This window comes from Lontra canadensis, unplaced genomic scaffold (assembly GCF_010015895.1).
Source record: "Lontra canadensis isolate GAN:19392208 unplaced genomic scaffold, GSC_riverotter_1.0 scaffold79, whole genome shotgun sequence".
Taxonomy (NCBI): domain Eukaryota; kingdom Metazoa; phylum Chordata; class Mammalia; order Carnivora; family Mustelidae; genus Lontra; species Lontra canadensis.
The window spans coordinates 5,298,329-5,316,998 of NW_022631073.1; the positions used below are offsets into that span (position 1 = coordinate 5,298,329).

At 54.0% G+C, this 18,670-nt stretch overlaps 1 protein-coding gene across 5 annotated transcripts in view; it reads right to left on the bottom strand.

The window, feature by feature from the left end:
* The window catches only part of DOCK1 (dedicator of cytokinesis 1), a 490,685-nt gene extending 472,724 nt beyond the window's left edge, over positions 1-17,961 (bottom strand). For all 5 annotated transcript variants that reach the window (XM_032882088.1, XM_032882091.1, XM_032882090.1 and 2 more), the window contains exon 1: positions 17,705-17,961. In XM_032882088.1, the coding sequence (XP_032737979.1) occupies positions 17,705-17,750 (46 nt within the window). In that variant the 5' untranslated portion in view covers positions 17,751-17,961. The remainder of the gene's footprint in view (positions 1-17,704) is intronic.
* Between the last annotated feature and the right edge of the window lie 709 nt (positions 17,962-18,670).

The window sequence follows — 18,670 nt, forward strand, 5'->3', positions numbered from 1 at the left end:
GTCCTCACCTGCAAGTCGGAGCACTCACTCCGGCCGGTCCCAAGCCTGCTTTCCCACAGACTGTTGGCAACTCAAGGGCGCACACCAAAGTCTGCCCTGTTCTTCATGGGGTCCCCAACACCGAGAAGGGTGTCAGCCACGGAGGCCTCTGTCACTTGGTATCCGCTGCAGGGAGGAGTGGAAGGAGTAACGCCCCTGGGCAGAGATTCTCTCGGAGGGAAAGAAGCCGTCTACTCATACACAAACCCCCAAGTTAACTGCACTGGAACTATCCCCAACATACACTTCAGAGCCTGACTCCTCGGGGGATGGCAGTTAATTAAGCATCTCCTATTCACCTCAAGCTCTGGTCCATGAACTTCACACCAAATCCAAACTGAAAGAAAGAACCAGACCCAAGAAAGACCAGCATCACTTAACATAATCACGTATCTGGCGCACGGTTACCCACCTCAGTCTCCAGACAGTTCTCAAAAACGGTAACACAAAAGTCACTGGCCATGGCCTCTCTGCAGGACAGGAGACCACGCCTCCTGCACAGAGACAGAGCACAGGCGCAGGGTCTCAAGGGGGCCCCTACAAGCTCACCATCTTCTCTCTCCACTGGCCCTCTGCACCTGCTCCCCAAGTGCATCTCTGCCCTAATCCTCTGTCTTCGGGCTGCCGTCACCAGTGACTGCGCACGTGGGGACTTAGGGCAACAGAAACTGATTTCCTCACAGTGCTGAAGGCCAGAAATCCAAAACCAGGGTATGGGCAAGGCCATGCTCCCCCCAAAGCCTCTAGGAGAGGATCCCTTCCCCACCTCCTCCAGCTCCCAGCAGCCACAGGTGCCCCTGGGCCTTGCGGCAGCCTCACTTCCACCTGCTGCCCCAGTCCTCGCGGGGCCTCCTTCTCGTGTGTCTCCTCCCTTCTTGTAAGGACAACAGTCATGCTGACTTAAAGGCCTACTCTGATCCAGTATGACCTCGTCATACCTAAATGTATCTGCAATGTCCCTAACTTTCTAATAAGGTCACATTCTGAAGCAAAGGGGTGACAACCTATCTTTGGCGGGAGGGCGGAGGGATTAACCCAAAACATCTCCGTTTTCCATCATAAAGTATTTATTAAGTGATCCAGTCAAGTCATTGCTTGTAATCATAAGGAACTGTGCTTCCCTTGACGTTAATATGTAAATGTATGCAAATACTCACGTGAAAATGTAGTTTTCCACTGCTTAGTTTTTTTTCTTTTGCCTCCTTTTCCTGGATCTCTAAATTCAGATTAAAGCTTATGAGTAATTTTGAACTTTGAGAACAAACATCAAGTAATTTATGAGGAAATCTAATGAGTCTACTTAACGGCGCTCTAACCTTTTTTAAGTTTTTTTAACGGAAGACGGAAGTACACTAAACTTGGGTCGTTCTGTCACCAGGGACAGATTTTCAGGCTGACGCCAGTGTTAGTGTTCCAAGTACCAAGTGGTGACGAGGTGCCAGGCACCACACTGAACACTGTACGCGCGCCGTGCTGTTAGCTCTCAATCAAACGCCACAGTCACCACACCACCACCGGCCTGCCACACTGCAGCCACCACACCGGCACCGGCCCGACACAAGCCGTCACCACACCGGCACCTGACACACTGCAGACTCCACAGCACAACCAGCCAGGCTAATCCCTCAGCTGCCCCTCCCACGCCCCCACACACCAGGCGTCACTGATGACTTTTCAACCTGTGACTTAAAGTCGCCACAGCGTTTTATTCCAGGCACAAAGCGCCACACGGATGCCGGAGGCCGGCCTCCCTGCGGCACAGTCCACACCGCGGAGGCTTCCGTCCGCGCCGTCAGCCGCAAGCTCCCCAGGCTGTCCGCGCCGTGCTGCAGACGACGGGCTCGTCACCAACCAGCAGCAGCAGCAGGGAGGGAAGGTTCTTTCACGGTTAAGCGTCATCTCTACTTGCCGTTCTGTGTATCCCCTCACTATCTTCTCGGAAGACAGAAACCAGAAGCTTCCATGATCTACACGTGTCCCCGGAAAGGCTAACGACATGACTCCATCCGGGTCTCGGCTGTCCCCCCGCGCTCCGGAGTCTGTCTGCGCAGGCGCACCCACGCGCGCTCCTCAACGCGCACTTCCGGCCCCGGCCCGCGAGCCCCGAGCGGCGAAGACACGAGGGGCCCCGGGGAAGTGAGGGAACAGGCCTCGGCCGTGCCGCCACTTCGCGCGGCTCTTCGTTCGCGGCGCACGTGCGCGTAATTACACGGACTCGCGGACAGAAGCAGAAGCGAGCGCAAGGCCGGCCCGGCCGGCCACCCGGCAAGGCGGGCTGCGTGGAGCAAGCGCTCCCCTCGACTGCCGGCAGGACCCACGCCCCGCGCCGCGTCTGCGGGCTGGCGGCGCCCTCCCCGCCACAACACGGATCAGCGCCCGGTCGGTGCGGGAGCGGCAAGCGCGGTGCACATCACGGAAGCTCGGGAAAAGGAAAGAAAAAACGGTGCAGGCGGACACACTTCAAGAAAAAATGCAAAGCGGCCGCACACGCCTGCGGGTAAGCAGCGGACCTGGGCAGGTAAATAGAACATGGACTTTAGAAACAGAAGTACTAATGCAATACTGTTTATGCCACGATTATTAAACCTCTGACCTCGGGAAACACTTTCATCCAGTCCTTCACGTCCAGGGACTTAGATGCTCCACCCTGAAGGCCCCTTCCACGTTACTCCCACTTTTGAGCACCTGCCTCTCCGTCACCGAGATCGAGGAGGGGAAGGTGCAGGCAGACGTTTCGGAGCCCTTGACCACATCTGGTCCCCACCGGTAACTGCTGGTCAGAGAAAGTGCAAAACGGAGATTTTATTTTCTGTCCAACTGGAAGCAACACGGTCGAAGAGGCAGGAACCCGAAAGAATTGGATTTCTGTTAAAGCATCTTTTTTTTTTTACCTTTCGCTCAACTTTCACTGCCCCTCCCCCACTCTGAGCATCTGAAGGGCCCCGGTGTTCACTAAAGCTCTGGACCAGGTGCCAGAGAGGGTCCCTGCTCTGCTCCCACCACCCCCAGCTCCTCAGTCCGAAAAAGCAGGTGACTAAGTGTCCTTTTAAGCCTGAAAAGCCTATGGACCTCCCATTTCTCAATCCACAGTCAACACAGGAATACAGATACTCGGAAGGGCGGACATTTCTGAACGGTACATTATTTAGAGCATGCCTATGAGATTCTGACATCTTTCTACCTTTCGTACAGCTTGCCTCCTTTTCTAATTAGTACATAATTCTATGACAAAACAGCCATTATTCTAAAGTGAAAGGATCATGAAGACTAAGCCAGGGGCTGGCAAACCACGGCCCGCAGACCAAATCAGGCCACAGCCTGGCTTTGTACTGCCCATCCACAAAGAATGCTTTCCACCATTTTTTTTTAATGAGGCAAAACTCATGCAAGTTAAAATTAAATTAACCACTTTAAAGCGTATGATTTGGTTAAAGCAATTACTTAAAGAAAATTCGGTGCCTCAGTCTCCTCTGTAAAATAGAGATCAAACATAGCACTCCCTTCGCAGGAATGTTGTAGAAGTCAAGTAAATGACAGTATAAATAAATAAAGGAAGTGTGCAGTTCGGTAGCATTTAGTACATTCACAACCTTGTGCAACCCAACGCTATGTTGTTCTAGGTCTAAAATACTTTCTTCTCTGGCCAAAGAAACCCCACCCCCATTATAGTAGTCACTTCCATTCCCTCTTCCCCCAGCCCCCCGCAGCCAGTAATCTGCTTTCTGGGTCTATGGATTTGACTGTTCTGGACATTTCCTACACTGAGAGAATCCTGAGATTTATGTCCTTTAGTGACTGTCTTCTCTCACTTGCCCAGTTTTCTAGGTTCATCCATGTTGTAATGTGTATCCGTGTTTCACTCATTTTTATGGCTCAAGAATCGGCCGTTGCACGGCTGCGCCATATTTCATTCACGCACTCATCTGCTGATGGACACGTGGACAGTTCCCATGTCCCGAGTATTATAAAAACCACCACTTTGGACGTTTATGTACTAGTATTTGTTGGAACGTCTGTTTGCAGTTCTTCAGGCAACAGCCACAGGAGTGGAATCTCTGAGCAATACGGTAGTTGTGTGCTTAAAACTTTTTGAGGAATTGCCAAACTATCTTCTGATTTTTACACTTCTGAGTGGTTCCACTGTTTGTTTGTCCTTAAGTAGGCTCCACGCTCAACGTGGAGCCCAACCACCGGCTTGAACTTATGATCCTGAGATGAAGACCCAAGCTGAGATCAGGAGTCGGACGCTTAACCAACCGAGTGATCCAAGCGCTCCAAGGGGGTTCATGTTTTTAATGATTATATACATACCCACGCAGTCCCCTCTGTTCTGCCTCCTGGCCAGCAAAACCTAAGGTATTTATCATCTGGACCTTGACAGAAAAAAGACTACAGATCTCTGTTCTCAAGAAAAATGTCTGGCTGTTCCTTTCAGCTGCTCACGGCTCTGCAGGTGCAAAGCCCTTCAGTGTGTACTATCTACTTTGACTTCATTGGCGTCTCATCACCGTGGTGCAGGGCACGAGAGACCGGGGCAAGAGCCTCGCTTTACGGATGATCACAGGCCCCGAAAGCTGCTCAGAGCCTCCCTCGGGTTCCGCAGCCACCAGGACCCGGAGCTGGGACTCACCCTGCCATCTTCCTTCACAAACTTGGGTTTTCCTTCTCCACTCATCCACTCTTCACTCCTGCTCATCCAGTCCCTGCACTTGACCCCAACAGCTAGACTGAGAAGGCGTGTTATTGGAGCAACACATGCAGAAGGACTTGAGAAGCAGTCTGAGAGGACAGGAAATTGGGGGAGGGGGGGCAAGTTCTAGGAACAGCCAAGTCACAAAGGTGCTGGCGATGCCCGAAGGTGTGGTTGAGCTGCCTGGTTACCAAGTTTGTATGCAGCACGGCACCGGGTGTCTCCTTTCCTTCAGGACAGAGCCTCTTCTTAGGGAGCCACCCTGAGTCCCGGGCAGGGGAGCTGTAAGTCCATTTAACCCAATCACACAATGGATTCCTGAGCAATTCTGTCACACGTCCCAGAAGGAGCCACACACCCAGAGATGTGACTCTCCAACAGGAAATATGCAGCTTTCAAGTTAGTTCCCAGTGCTTGACTGAGATAAAATCCCTCTGTCCCTCTGCCTTCATCCAACAGGTGTGTTAGGGACCATGTCAGGTGCAGGGAACAAAGAAGGGAACACAACTCAGCCCTTGTCCTCAAGGGCCCTCTGTCCAGCAGCGGCCAAGGATAAGGTGGGAAGGAAATATGTGAAAAAACTGCAGAGAGCCACAAGGAGGCAGGCCCGCATTCAGCCTGGGGTGGGGGGTTGAGAGAGGTTTATAAGTTGAGCTGAGCCTGGAGGTAGAAGGCAAATAAAGACTGTCTACAGGCAGAGAGAAGAACATATGCAAAGGCCCAGTGGCACTGCCAGAACAGCAGCACTGACTGTATCAGAGTTTGGGTAAAGAAATAGCCCTGGACATCACTGAGGTCAGCCGGACTGAGTGCCATCCATCCCTTTATTCTGTGGGATCCCCAGTTTCGGCTCCCATCCTCACCTCTCCCTCCCCTTGGCCTCTCCAGGCTGATCCTCAAAGCAACACTCCCCAAGAACCAGCTGAAGAAACTTGGCAGCCTGGCTACAGTGCCTGGAGGACCAAGACGCATTCCTGCCTTTGAAAAATAGGCAGTAGAACACACATGACGTTAGAAGGACTTGAAAATAAATCTTGTGAAGTTAATAGAAGCACAGCAATTTGGAAGAAAAATAATCACATTTCCCTCCTGCTAAATCATTATTTGCCCCTGGAAAAGTCAATTATGTTAAAGAAAATAAGTTATTATTTTCGGGGGGAAAAAAGGAGCCTTGATAAGTGCCTTTATTCCAGAAAATACAACTCCAATGGCAAATGCCTTAGCTCCTGTATTTCTGGAGGTCTCAGGGCAGCTGGAAAGGTGTTGCTAAGGAAGAATGTGGGGAGGGTCCAGAATTCCCCTGGCAAACTGCACATCTGTCCTAGAACCTGACCTCAAAACTGCCATTTGTGTTTCTCAGAAAGGAGAAGAAACAACAGCTGGCTCCTGACCACCTTCCCACAGCCAGCAAGCCTGGCCAGAGGCCCCCACCTCCTCCCCTTCCTCCCCTTCCTCCCCGCTTCCTCCCCTCGGCCTCTCCCCAACACACACCCTTCAGGAAGCAGTCCTGCAGGGCTCTAGCCTGCCTTCCCCTGTCTCAGGAGAGCCTCTGCTTCCAGCGACGCTATCAGGATGCCACAGTAGACAGCCAGGGGGTGTTGCCTCAGAGTCCAGCTTCACCCCTGCGGGCTTCCCCCCTGCACTTCATATCAGCGGTTCCGGCAGGGGAGCCATCTTGCCCACAGGGGACATGCGGCAAGAGCGACAACTATGTAGGCTGTCACACTGAGGGAAGGGGAGCGCTACTAAGATCTAGTGAGAGACCAGGGATGCTGCTGAGCCCCCAACAAGGCACAGGAAAGCCCCCCACAACCAAAAATTACCCAACCCAGAATGTCAAGAGTACACAGGTCCCGAAACCCAAGTTTACAGGAATTCGCTCGTAACCGTCAAACAATTCTGCAAGGCAGCAACTGCTGCTATCCACGGTCCACAAGTGAGCCGACTGGGGCGCCGGGCGCTGCACAGTGCCCCGCGCACACATCCCAACCTGGACACTAGCCCTGGCTTTGACAGGGCAGCCTCCACAGGCACCGATGCGCCTGAGAATTCAGAGGAAGGAGGTGCTGAGCCTCAAACAGGTCACTTCCCGGGTTTACCACCAGCACTACTGGGTGGAGGTGGGCCTCTCCGCCAGATCCAGGACCCGCTGCTCCAGGCCCCTGGTGGCGCCCCTCTGCCGAGAGCTCAACTCCTAGCCACACAGCTACACCATCCACACATCAGCATAAGGAGAGTGTGGCTAAGGAGATCAGGAAGAGAACCACAATGCTGTGAGCTCTGGGGGACGGCAGGCTTCTCCTCAACCCTGACTACCCCCCCCCCACTCTCTCTACCACCCCCCATCTCTCCTTCTGCCCCAAGACTCCCAGGCCCTGGGGACTCAAGGCCATTCCTGCTGGGCCCTCAGCCCTCACACACACTTGTCCCCATAGGCCAGGCTGGGAACAGGGGCAATCTTCCAGAAGGGGTCAGGAGGCAGAGAGAGTAAGGCCTGCAATGCTGGGACCCCAGGCACAGGGCCTAAGAGCTAAGACAGGAATGGGCCGATTACAGACTGGGACCAGGGACCAGCCCAGCACCTGGTTGGACAGGACTATAGCAGGAAATGAGGCCAGAGGGCTATGAAGGACATTTTTTTAAAGGTTTCCAAGCAGGCAGCAGCCCCCACAGTCTGAAAACTGATCTGAGAACCTGAGAGCCCAGGATTGACAAGCACTGAATGTGTTGGTTTTGCCATGAAAAACACCAAACCCATCCCTATCCCTGCAATCTCCCAAAGCTTAAAAAAAAAAAAAAAAAAAAAGTTTTTGGTAATTCAGTGAATGGCAAAAACTAAACGGGCTCGGAAAGCAAGCCGATCACAGGTCACCTCCCTCACATCGCAGGTGACCGTACAGCGCCCCCGCAGCCTCATCAATGTGTCTGACTGCGGGGACGTCCCCAGACCTGCAGGGCTGTGCGGCACACACGTGAGCCTTCTGCACAGGTACCACCTTTCTCTCCACGCCGAGACCAATCTGAATTCGGAAACACCACTAGCCCCAAGGATTCCACATAAGGCACTGCTGACCCATACCATGATCTACATCCCTAGAGGGCGACTCTGGATCCCCCACATCTAAGAACGATGCTGGCAAGCAAACCAGAAGGAAGGTGGGAAGGCACAGTCTGGAAGGCACAGTCTTATTTGACCAGTAATTTCTCTGTGGCTTATATCACTGCGTTCCTCAAGGGAGCGGGGATGCACTCGCCTTCATCACTACCCATCACGCACGCCAGTTCAACCGCTCGGCTTAGGGCTTCCTCACAAGGCTCTGTGGCTCACACTGTTAATCAATGACTAGACAACTGGTCGGGTAATAAAACAAAAGTTACAAAACCTTAGGAAAAGTAATGCTCACTCTGCCTCACTGCCCCTTTCCAATGAGAAAGAAAGTTTCACCAGAAACCATGTATTTTCTCCAGAACAGGCTGACAACAATACTACAAAGTAGTACTTTCTCCTTCTGAAAGAGGAAATACTAGAAAGTAGTACTTCTCCTTCCGCAAGCTCTACCACATGCATTCTCTTGCTAGCTCCTCTCCGCACTGGTGGCAAAGAGGTAAATGGAGGCCACTATTGCCCCATCTCCAAGGGCCTGAGGCCGGGGAGGGTAGATAAGGCAGAAGAGTGGTGCCCTGGCCTGGATTCCAGGCATTTTGACTCCCAATCCAAGTGCTCTTTACCCTACACCATAATAGCCCCCCAACCTAGCTTTAAGTTACAATAGCTGTGACTGATTTACCTTCATAGCCTTTTTTCAGCACATGCTTAGTCATAAAGCGTTATTTTCAGAACAGTAAGATTCCATTCTAATACACAAACACCAACGCTCAGAAACAAAGCCACAGTTCTAACGAGCAGGCTTTAGTTCACCACCTCCTGAGGCCGAAAGGATTCCAAAGCCGCAGGAATGGGATCTGGGGGTGCTGCGTATGCCTCAGGATGGTGAGACCCGGAACCGCTGGACAAACGTGAAGTGACTCATTCAGAAGGCAGTCTCGCCTAGGCTCACGGGTCCGCCCCAGCCCCCTAGAGTACTGGCTGGGCCAGGTCTACAGTGAAGGACATCCTGGAATCTAAGGACAGAAGGAGCAGAAAACAGGCCAAGGAAAAAGGCAGCACCTGTTCTGACTCGCATCTCTTCATATCTTTGTCAGGGTCTGGACATCTGTTCGGCCAAGCGACTCTCACGACAAGATGGTGTGACAACTTACAATCTCTGTGTTCGATGCCAATAACGCTGAAGGACCTGACTCCTCCTGATTAATAGAAAGCAGGTGTCGATGACAGGGACCTATTAGAGGACAGCCCATACACACATCCTCTCCTTGCAGAGCACACAGCTAGACTCTATTTCCAAGCCCCTGGTGCTCTTAGCTTGGGCCAGACACTGAGCTCTGGGATGGGCACAGCCCCAGCCCTGGCAGGGGAGAAAAGCTCCTGTGAAAGGTCCTCCGTGTCTTGCTTTCCCCAACCACAAGCTCAAAGGTAAGGAGCCCAAGAGCCTAGTGGAGGGCATGGCCACAGGAAGGAGCCTGAGTCCCCAGATGACTAGAGGCAGTGGAGCCCCTGTGCCCCCTCCCCACCAGCCACTTGGACTATGACATAAATAACAAACTTTCGGGTCACCTGGGTGGCTCAGTCGGTTAAGCGGCTGCCTTCGGCTTGGGTCATGATTCCAGGGTCCTGAGATCGAGCCCGATGTTGGGCTCCTTGCTCAGCAGGGATCCTGCTTCTCGCTCTCCCTCTGCTGATCCCCCTGTTCTCTCTCACAAATAAATAAATAAAATCTTTAAAACAAACAACAAACTTTCATTGTACGAAGCCTAGGAAATCTTGGGGCTCTTTGTCACAACAGCCGCCCAACCCTGATTCAGAAATCACAAGAGTTAATTTACATATAAAAGTGGACCTAACAAATCTAAGTCTGTTAAACAAAATCACTCAAGATGGCACACAAAATCTGTACCGCGCTCCAAATGAAACGCGGCAGCAAACTGCACCCGTGAAGAGAAACTCCAGCCGGACAAGGAGTCCAAGTGACATTTTTGGGAAGAGATTAATCCACATGAGCTTTACTGGGCTCCCTTCACCTGGTCCCTTCAGGAGCTCTGGGGATCGACCCGACAGGACCTCAGAGCAAACGCTGAAATTCTAGGGAAGCCATCAAACATCGCTCGCCGTCTTGGACCCTCCCTTACAACAAGTAGGGGCTGCAGAGACAATGGGGCCCACGTGGCTTCAGTCACACAGTCAGAGGGGCCGAGGGGAGCATGAAAGACACAGCTATCGAGCAGAGATCGGGGCCAGGGCTGTGCTGGCTTATCTCTCTCTTTATCCCCGAAAGTGCCGGAAGAGGATGGTTTTATCCATTTACAAAGGAGAAACGGCTTACAGTAACCCACCCAAGGTCACCCAGCTGGCAAGAGATGAAGCAGAGATCCAAAGCTGCACCTCCAAGCCCCCCAATCTGTGTGTGATCTTTTGGCACGTACCCCTCACAGAGAGAACACCTTTTTCTCCTGGAGGCGCCCAAATGAAAAGTTAACAAGCAGACAGACATCTATCTAGGGTGAAACCACCTGGTTTTTAGAAGCAGAGTGCCCGGGTATAGAAAGTTCGGCATCTCCCAAGCACGTGGGGCCATGGACGGCTGCTGGGTGGCCTGCTACCACTGTGCTTCTGAGCCATCATCAGGAAGCATGGGGCCGTTTATGTGTCACATGCCAACACCTGCCCTCCCCCCATTAGCTCCCAAAACTAAAACACTCCCGTGAGTGCCCAGGGCCTCTGCAGACTGTAGGAGGGTTGGAAGAGCCAGCTTCACGGCCTACAGAGTAGAGAGAAGCCCCCAGAGCTGTGCACTTGGCCCAACAGTGACTGTGTGATGTTGGTACCAAAGGCGGTCCTTGCCATCACTGGACAACTGGCATTCTGGAACCACAGGGAGCCTGGCCACCCTACCCACACGCCAATACTACAAGTGGAAGGAACTGGAAACACAGCCAAGCTAGAGATCTCCGTCTCCTAAGGCCCCAGGCACATGAGCACAGACAAGCCAAGTATGCCAGCAAAGAGCTGTTCCCCAGCTGCGCCCACCATGTGAATGGTCACACACTCAACTTCCTGTTCGGGTCTCAAACCCCCTGACTGTATCATCCTGTCACTAACTTGAAGACAAGCAATCTCCAGGGCTGAACACAGACACTAACGTGATTCCTTAAATTAGATTCTAAGGGCCTTGTCAGGGAAGGGGGGCTGACACTGCAAGCTCCCACCTCCCGTTCTCCCTCCTTCCTTCTTCCAGGCATCCCCAAGGAACTGGGGACCCACGACCTTGCAAAAAAATAATCATTCAGATGGTAGCCACCAAAAGCACACAAAAATTGAGGGAATCTTACTTGTGATAATGTTATGGCTTATGTCCCCCAAAATTCAAACACTGAAGTTCTGCCCCCCACTATAATTCAGAATGTATATGGAGACAAGGTTTTGAAAGAGAGGATGAGGGAAATAACATCATGATGGTGGCCCAAATCCAATAAGAGGAGGTGAGGACACAAACACCATGGAGGAAGACCTTGTAAGAAGGTGAGAAGGCAGCCAGCCACACAGCAAGCAGGCGGCCTCAGAAGGAACCAACCCTGCCAACATCTTGATCTTGGACTTCCAGCCTCCAGAACTGAGAAAATAAATTCCTGCAGTTTAAGCCCCTCCGAGTGGACTTGTTAAGGCAGCAAACTAATGCACATACTTCACACGTTGACTTGAGGGAGGGTCCCAAAGCACTCCCCACCTGATTAATAAAAGCTAACTCAGGCACTGCTGATTATATACGGCAGCTAAGCTACTATTGACATAACAATGTTTCCAAAGCGCCTTCACCATCCTTTAGCTCCTGTGAACCTCCCATCAGCCGATCTTGTACACAAGGCCAAGCATTATCCTCTATTTTGAAACTGTGGAACCAGCCTTGAGAGGCTCAAAGACTTGCCCCAGATCACATCAATGAAGAGTGGCCACACTAGGACTAAAACTCAGATTCTGACCCCTCCCTGGGTCCCCTCCTTCGGGCTTACCTCTCAGAAGACCTTACCAAGAAACTGGGGAGGAATCTGAATATCGAGCCCCGCCGTCAGCCAGTGGTATAGGGCACTGCTTGCCTCCACACTGTTGGACAGCGCTACCGGCCTTCCACGCCACCATCTCCTCTTCCAACTGCTCTTCAGGACCCTAACACATTCAACACCTGCACAGCTCAGTGGCCTCAGTGCAGCCCCTGCTGCACCTGTCAGCCGCCTTCCCGCGCACTGCAGCTCACACAGCAGCCCAGAGGCTCGTCTCTCAGATGACACCAAGATACCTTCAAGGAGGGGCTGCAAAGAGGGAAATGCAAACCCAAACCAAAACGACGTGCCACCACACTCCACGAGACTGACTAAAATAGGCAAGAGGGACAAGAAAGGCTGGCAAGGGGAACCCAGATCACACATCTGTGGCTGGTGGGAATGCAAAATGGTGCAGTTACTCTGGAGCAGTTTGGCAGTTTCTTAAAAATCCAAACACACAACTACGTACAACTCAGCAACAGCCCTCCTGGGCAGGTATCCCAGACAACGGAGACTTGTGTTCATGCACAAACCTGTGCATAAATGTTCATAGTAGCTTTACTCACAACAGCCAAAACCCAGACATCCTTCATCAGGTGAATGGTTGATCCCTCTGGGTACCTCCAGGCCACAGGACACCACCCAGCAAAGAAAAGGAACCACCCCCCATACACACAACGACCTGATAAATTTCCAGAGAACTACACGACCTGATAAAAATCAACCCAATACTATATGATTCCATTCATGGAACATTCTTGCAATGATAAAACCATAGAAAAGGAGATTACTAGTTGCCAGGGATTATGCGGGAAAGAGGAACAAGGTGGGTGTAGCTACAAAAGGACAAGAGGAGGAGTCTTGGGGGTGATGGCACTGCTCTGTGCCTGGACTGCGTCCACGCCTGCATCCCGAGTCTGTGCGGTACTGTAGTCTGACAGGATGTCACCTTGGGGGAAATCAGCAATGGGTATATGGAGTCTCTCTGAATTAGCTGTTACAAACATATGTGTTTATGACTATCTGAAAATACAAAGTTAAAGAAAAAATAAAAATGAGGAGGAAGGAAGGATGGAAGGAAGGACAAAGGATGGAAGGAAGGAAGGGAACAAGAGTGGGAACTATTCACATCCCCTAAGACAATCATGATAAGATGCAATATTCTAGGAAAACATTGGCACAACAATAAATTTAAAATTTTTATAATGTTTTCAAAGTAAAATAAGGTTTGTAGAAATATAATATGCCCTAATTTGGTTTCTCTGCAACTCCAGTGAATGAAAATGTCCGCATTTCTATTTACTTACAATCAAATCTAATTTTTCTTCCCCAAAGTAGCAGCTTGCTTGCTACTCTAGATAACAAAAGAGATCTTTCTGCAACTCCCACACTCCCAAATTTATTTGGATATTGCACTACTCCTAGCAGTTATCATCACTCAGAACTAATCTAAATACACACAAGTCATGCTCCCCTACACCAAGCAAATGAGGGGCAACAGAGGGGCAAAACACACCATTAAGAAATCACCTTTTGGAGAAAAGTATTCTTGCAGCAACTGTGCCTGTCAAATGCAAACACAAAATCACTTGTCACCACACTTCTGAACCGCACTTTATTAAATAAATATTAATAAAAGCTGCGCTCCATCAAGTGCCGGGCTGATCTCAAGCACGATGCCCCCTGCATCGTCCTTGGTCTTCATGGTAGCCAGGCTTAGCTCCGCCTTCCAGATGGGGAAACTGAGGCTCAGGAAGCTGAGTAATTTCCCTACAGCCCACATAAGGAGTAAGAGCCGGGAGTTAAAGGTGCCCACAGCACCAACACCCGCATCCCGTTTGAGCTCTCCACAGAAAAAGCCAGAATAAAGCACCCCACTCGGGTCCGCTGGTGTTCACCCTCCACCCTAACAAAGCTGAAGGCCAGCGAGAGCACCTTACTCTCCCGAACGGCTCTCTGCACCACCTGTTCCATTTCTCTGGCCGCCTTAACAAATGGCCACATCCTGAGCAGCTTCAAACGGTCCACAGGGATAATCTCACAGTTCCCCAGGTCAGACACTCAGTGGCTCTGGGTCTCAAAGTCCAGCTGCTGGCCGGCTGGGCTCTCGTGGGGAGCCCAGGAAGGGATCTGTTTCCAGGCTCATTGGGAGTCCTGGCAGAACCCAGTTGTGCCTGTAGGACTAGGGTTCCTGTTCCCTAGCTGGGTGCAGCTGCCCTGAGCTCCCTGGGCTTTCTCTGGTCCTTGTAAGGGGGCTCCTACAACTCAGGGCCAGCAACTGTGCCTGGGACCCTGCCCAGGCTCAGAACCTCTGACTCCACTCTTCTGTTAGCAGCCAGAGAAAGTTCTCTGCTTTGGGGGCCCGTGGTAGATAATGCAAGATCATCTCTCCAACTCTGAGTCCCATTACATTAACCACATCTGCAAAGCCCTTTCTACCATGTCACATAACGTATTTACAGGTTCTGGGGATTACAGCATGGAAATTTGGGAAGGAGGCCACTACTCCACCTCTCACACCAATGAGAGAGGTGAGCACACCATCCTCAGGTGTGACTCCAGAACACACTGCATCTTTTCACCTCATCTTAGGAACAGGATCCATAATCATTTTATCGGCATTGAGACCCCAGCCTCTGCCCAGCTGGGGGATGATGGAAAAGTTTACCCCGTCCAAGCCCTCCCTGTGCCAGGTAGGTCAAAATTCATCCCTGTGTTAAATAACCAAATCCATAAACACTGACTCACCCAATTCAACCCCAGGGGGAGACATTAACAGGCTGGTAAATCTCGGCGTGGGGGGGGCAACCCGAACCCCACTGGAATAAATGGGACAGGGATGAGGGGATGAGCACTTCCTGCCTTGCTGAGGAAGCAACAGATCAGCTGTTTACTCCTTTCCCCAATGTACAAAATAAATAAATAAGTGAAGTGTCTCATTTACAAACAATGCTTCTAACAGATTCCAAGTACTTCCAAACAATGAGCTGTGATTCATGTTTCCAAATGAGATGGAGTTTTATCATTTTCTTTCCCCTCGTGATTCATTCATCCCGCAGAGTCAGTGGTCTGAGTGGAAGCAAGGCCCACCCACGACCCACCACAGCCCTCCAGGGAAACACAGCCCTGTTGTTAGGCTCCCCCAAAAAACGCTGTGGTTGGTAAGGGGCATGGCCAGTAATTTTCCCTTGGGCGGAAACAGCCCATTAGCCAATGGGCAAAAATTCCTGCCCCCCAGCACTTCTGTCTTCCGTTCGGGAGACCCTCCAGTGCCAATTCCTAGAACAGTGGAGAGCTTGGGCTGACCAGGATGTGAGCATCCTCGCCTTCCCTTCTGCCCAGAATCAAAAGAGTTGCCCGATGAGCCATTGATGCTGAGCAAGCTGTGCTGTCCCCTCCCTTCTACCCCATTCTGTGGCCTCGGCTCCACCCTAGTGAAACCAAGCAGAGCAGAAACTCTCTCCTCCACCTGACAGCCATTCACCCTGCTCCTAGAACTGCCTGGCAAAACCATCGAGCACATGGTCCTTTGGAAACTTCCTAACAGACTCTTCTTAAAACCACAGCATTAGCCAAAGGTGTGATGCTGGAAGTCACCATAGCGAGTGGTGTGTGTGTGACATAACAGGGAGGGACACAGCCATGTTCTTGCCCCCAGTCACCTCCCCAGCAAGGAGACCCCCTCACTGTGTCATGAATGCTCCCTCTGGTCTTCTCTAGAGAGCAAGTCAACAAGTGCCACACCTAGTATCCTCACTGACACCTAGTGTCCTCACTGAAACCATCAGTTCACAGGTCATGCTGGGAGCCAACAAGAGGCATCAATGTATCTTAAAACGCCCTGCTCCAAAGAGAGCCCCCCTCCCGGCCTCCTGGCTCTCAGGGGGATGGTGTAAACGTACACTCCAGAGCCAGGCTTCCAGTCCCAGATGTAGCACATACTAGTGGTGTGAACGATGTATTTTCTCTCCACCTCTGACAATGGGAGTGACAGGACTCCCATCCCACAGGACTGGGAGGGGGGAGGCAAGCCCTCAGAGCTGCTCCCCTGCCTCCTCTCCCCAGGGCTGTCTGTGCTCCTGCTCCTCTGCTTGCCTCAGGCCTCTCCCTCCCTCCTCTCCAGAGTGCTCCAGGCCCTCCTCCATCTGCCCCTATTGTGTTCCAGTCCTCAGCTCACTCTCTCTCTCTCACACACACACACACACACACACACCCCAGCAGGCTCTCCATAGCCCCGACCCTTACTGTCACGCCTGAATCAGTGCCAACACTGAACGTGCACCCCACACCTCCCCCACCTGCTGCAGATGCATGGTGACTTTTCTATCAGGATGGCCGGAATGAGACCATACAGAGGCACCCAGGGTGCTGCTTACACACTCGGGTCTCCCACCTGTCACTGACCTCCATGCCCATGTCTGGGCCTCCCTTCCTCATCTCTAGAAATGGGGCGGGAAGAGAGCTCAGTCATAGCAGTCCTGGAGCAAGAAGTGCCCCCACACATGGGCATGTGGACCAAGAGGAGCCCAGAAGGCCTACGACTGTCTCAGGGCTGACTCTTTCCCAAGCAGCTCCACTGTCACACCACAAACATCTAGAAGAGACAAGCCACTGGAATCACAAAAAAGGAAGAACCCTGAGGGCTAGGGCGCCCCCCGAGGCTTGCCCAAGTTCAGAGGGCCAGCTCTGGAGGAGACCTGCAGTGGGGACACAGGCATGGCACCGCAAAAGCTGGGGGGGGGGGGGGGGGTAGCAGAAGTCCCAGGAGGAGGAGCCCTGAGAGGGCACAACCTGGCGGCAGAGGGGAGGCCAAGGTCACAAAAGTCCTTACAAGTCAGGCAAAGTCTAGCCTGGGTGACGGAGGTGATACAGAGCAGGAGGAAAGTCAGACGGAAAACGGGGACGGTCCAAGATCCGGGATCCCGGAGAGCAGCCACGGCCCCGACACCGGTGGACGAGAAAGGCCGGACCCCAGACCCTGACAGGCAGGCTGCAAATCCCCGGTGAGGAGGAGAGCAGGGCAGGGCGCAGCGAGGGCTGGGGTCGTTTGTTCTGCTATCAAGGAAAGCCTCGCTCTCTGGAATGCGTACTCGCTGGGTCCGAAATGTAAACTTGCAACCCGACTCCCCCCACTCCCCTCAGGAAACGACAAAGAGCGGCGGAGCCAAAACAGTCCCGCCCTCCGCAACCCGCTCCCGGAGCCCGGGGACGCGGGAGCCCGAGGACGCCGGAGCGCTCGACCCGCCGCTACGCTCCCGGGGTCCCGCGCGGTCCAGGCCAGGGCCACCAAGGGGCGGGCAGGGCGCCCAGCCCGCCCAGGTCGCGCGCGCCACTTCCCACCGGGAGAGAGCACAACTCTTCGCTTGGGTCCCCGCGACTTGCAACTGCCCGCCCGGGAAGCTCCAGCCCCTGCACGCAACTTCACCCGAAAAGCAGAAAAGCCGCGGCCCAACAATGACCGCGGGCCGGCCCGGCCAGTCCCCCCCACAACCCCACGAAGACTTCGGCCGCGAGCAGGATGGGGTCTGAGCTCGGGCGGCCCGGGAGGCTGGAGGGCTCCGCCACCGGGTGCCCGGCAGGGAGCTGGGGGCGGGGGGGGGAGACCCCTCGGGAAGTGACACGGCCCGCCCCCGCCCCCGCGTGTCCCCGGCCCCGCTCGCGCGCGCGCCGGAGGGGGCGCCGGGCACTCGGGCCGGGCCGGCGGCAACAGGCTCCGGCGCCCCCGCCCGCCGCGCCCCGCCCGGCCCCGCCGCCCCTCCGGAGCGCGCGCCGCGGGGAGGTCGTGCCGGCCCGGCGCCGAGTGGGGCGCGCGGAGCTCACCCACGCCGTATTTCTCCTCTCTCTTGGTGGGCACCCAGCGCGTCATGGCGCCGCCGCGAGAGCCGCCGCCGCCGCCGCCGCCCGGGCAGGAAACTCCGCGCCTAGGCCGCCATTTTCCATTCCTTGCGAGCCGCGACAGGATGGGGAGGAAAAAGTTTGCGGCGGAGGCGGTGTCATGTGGGACGGGGCGGGCGGAGCGTCGCGGGCCGGATGGGAAAGGCCGGGAGCGCCGGCGAGAGGCGGGCCGGCCCCGGGCCTGTGAGCGCGGCCCCTGCGTCGGGCACCGCGCGCCGCAGCCTGTGACTCCCGCGCCCCGCCCGCGGGACGACCCCCCGCCCCTCCCCCTGCGCGGGGTCCCCGCCCCGCCCCCGGTGTCCCACAACGAGAGGGGGCGCCCTGGGCGGAGTGGAGCGAGGGGGACTCTGAGATTTATGAAGCTTGGGGTTTGCCCAGCACGGGGCTCCGGCCGCGGACTCGGGCTCCGCCTCGATGCGGGGAGTCCCGGAGCGGAGCAGACCCGGAGGTTCCCTGCCTGCCCGAGCACGTGGTCCCTTCCCCAAGGAGACGGACTTTAACTGAGCACCTACCCACGGCCTGGCCACGCCAGCCAGACTGGGGCCGCGGAGGTGCCGGGTAGAGTACCCACAGGTGGATGGGTGTTTACTCCTCGTGCTTGGGTGGGGACGGCCGGGGCGGGGGCGAAGGGCTGGTGACGTGCCAATCACGGAGTGCTTCCCGGGGAGGTGACCTCTCTCTTGAGTGTTGAATGAGGTTGGTTCCCCGGGGGAAGCCGGGAGGGAGAGGCAAGAAAAGCCCAGCCGACGCCCAGAGACTTCATCCTCCTTGGGCTCGCAGAAACTTCTGCTAGTTGGGTAGGACTCAGTGTGAGGGAGGGGAAGAGAGGAAGTGGGGAGGGGAGCCGGCTGGGAAAGGAAGGCTCAGGCCAGGCGGGGAGCAGATGCGCAG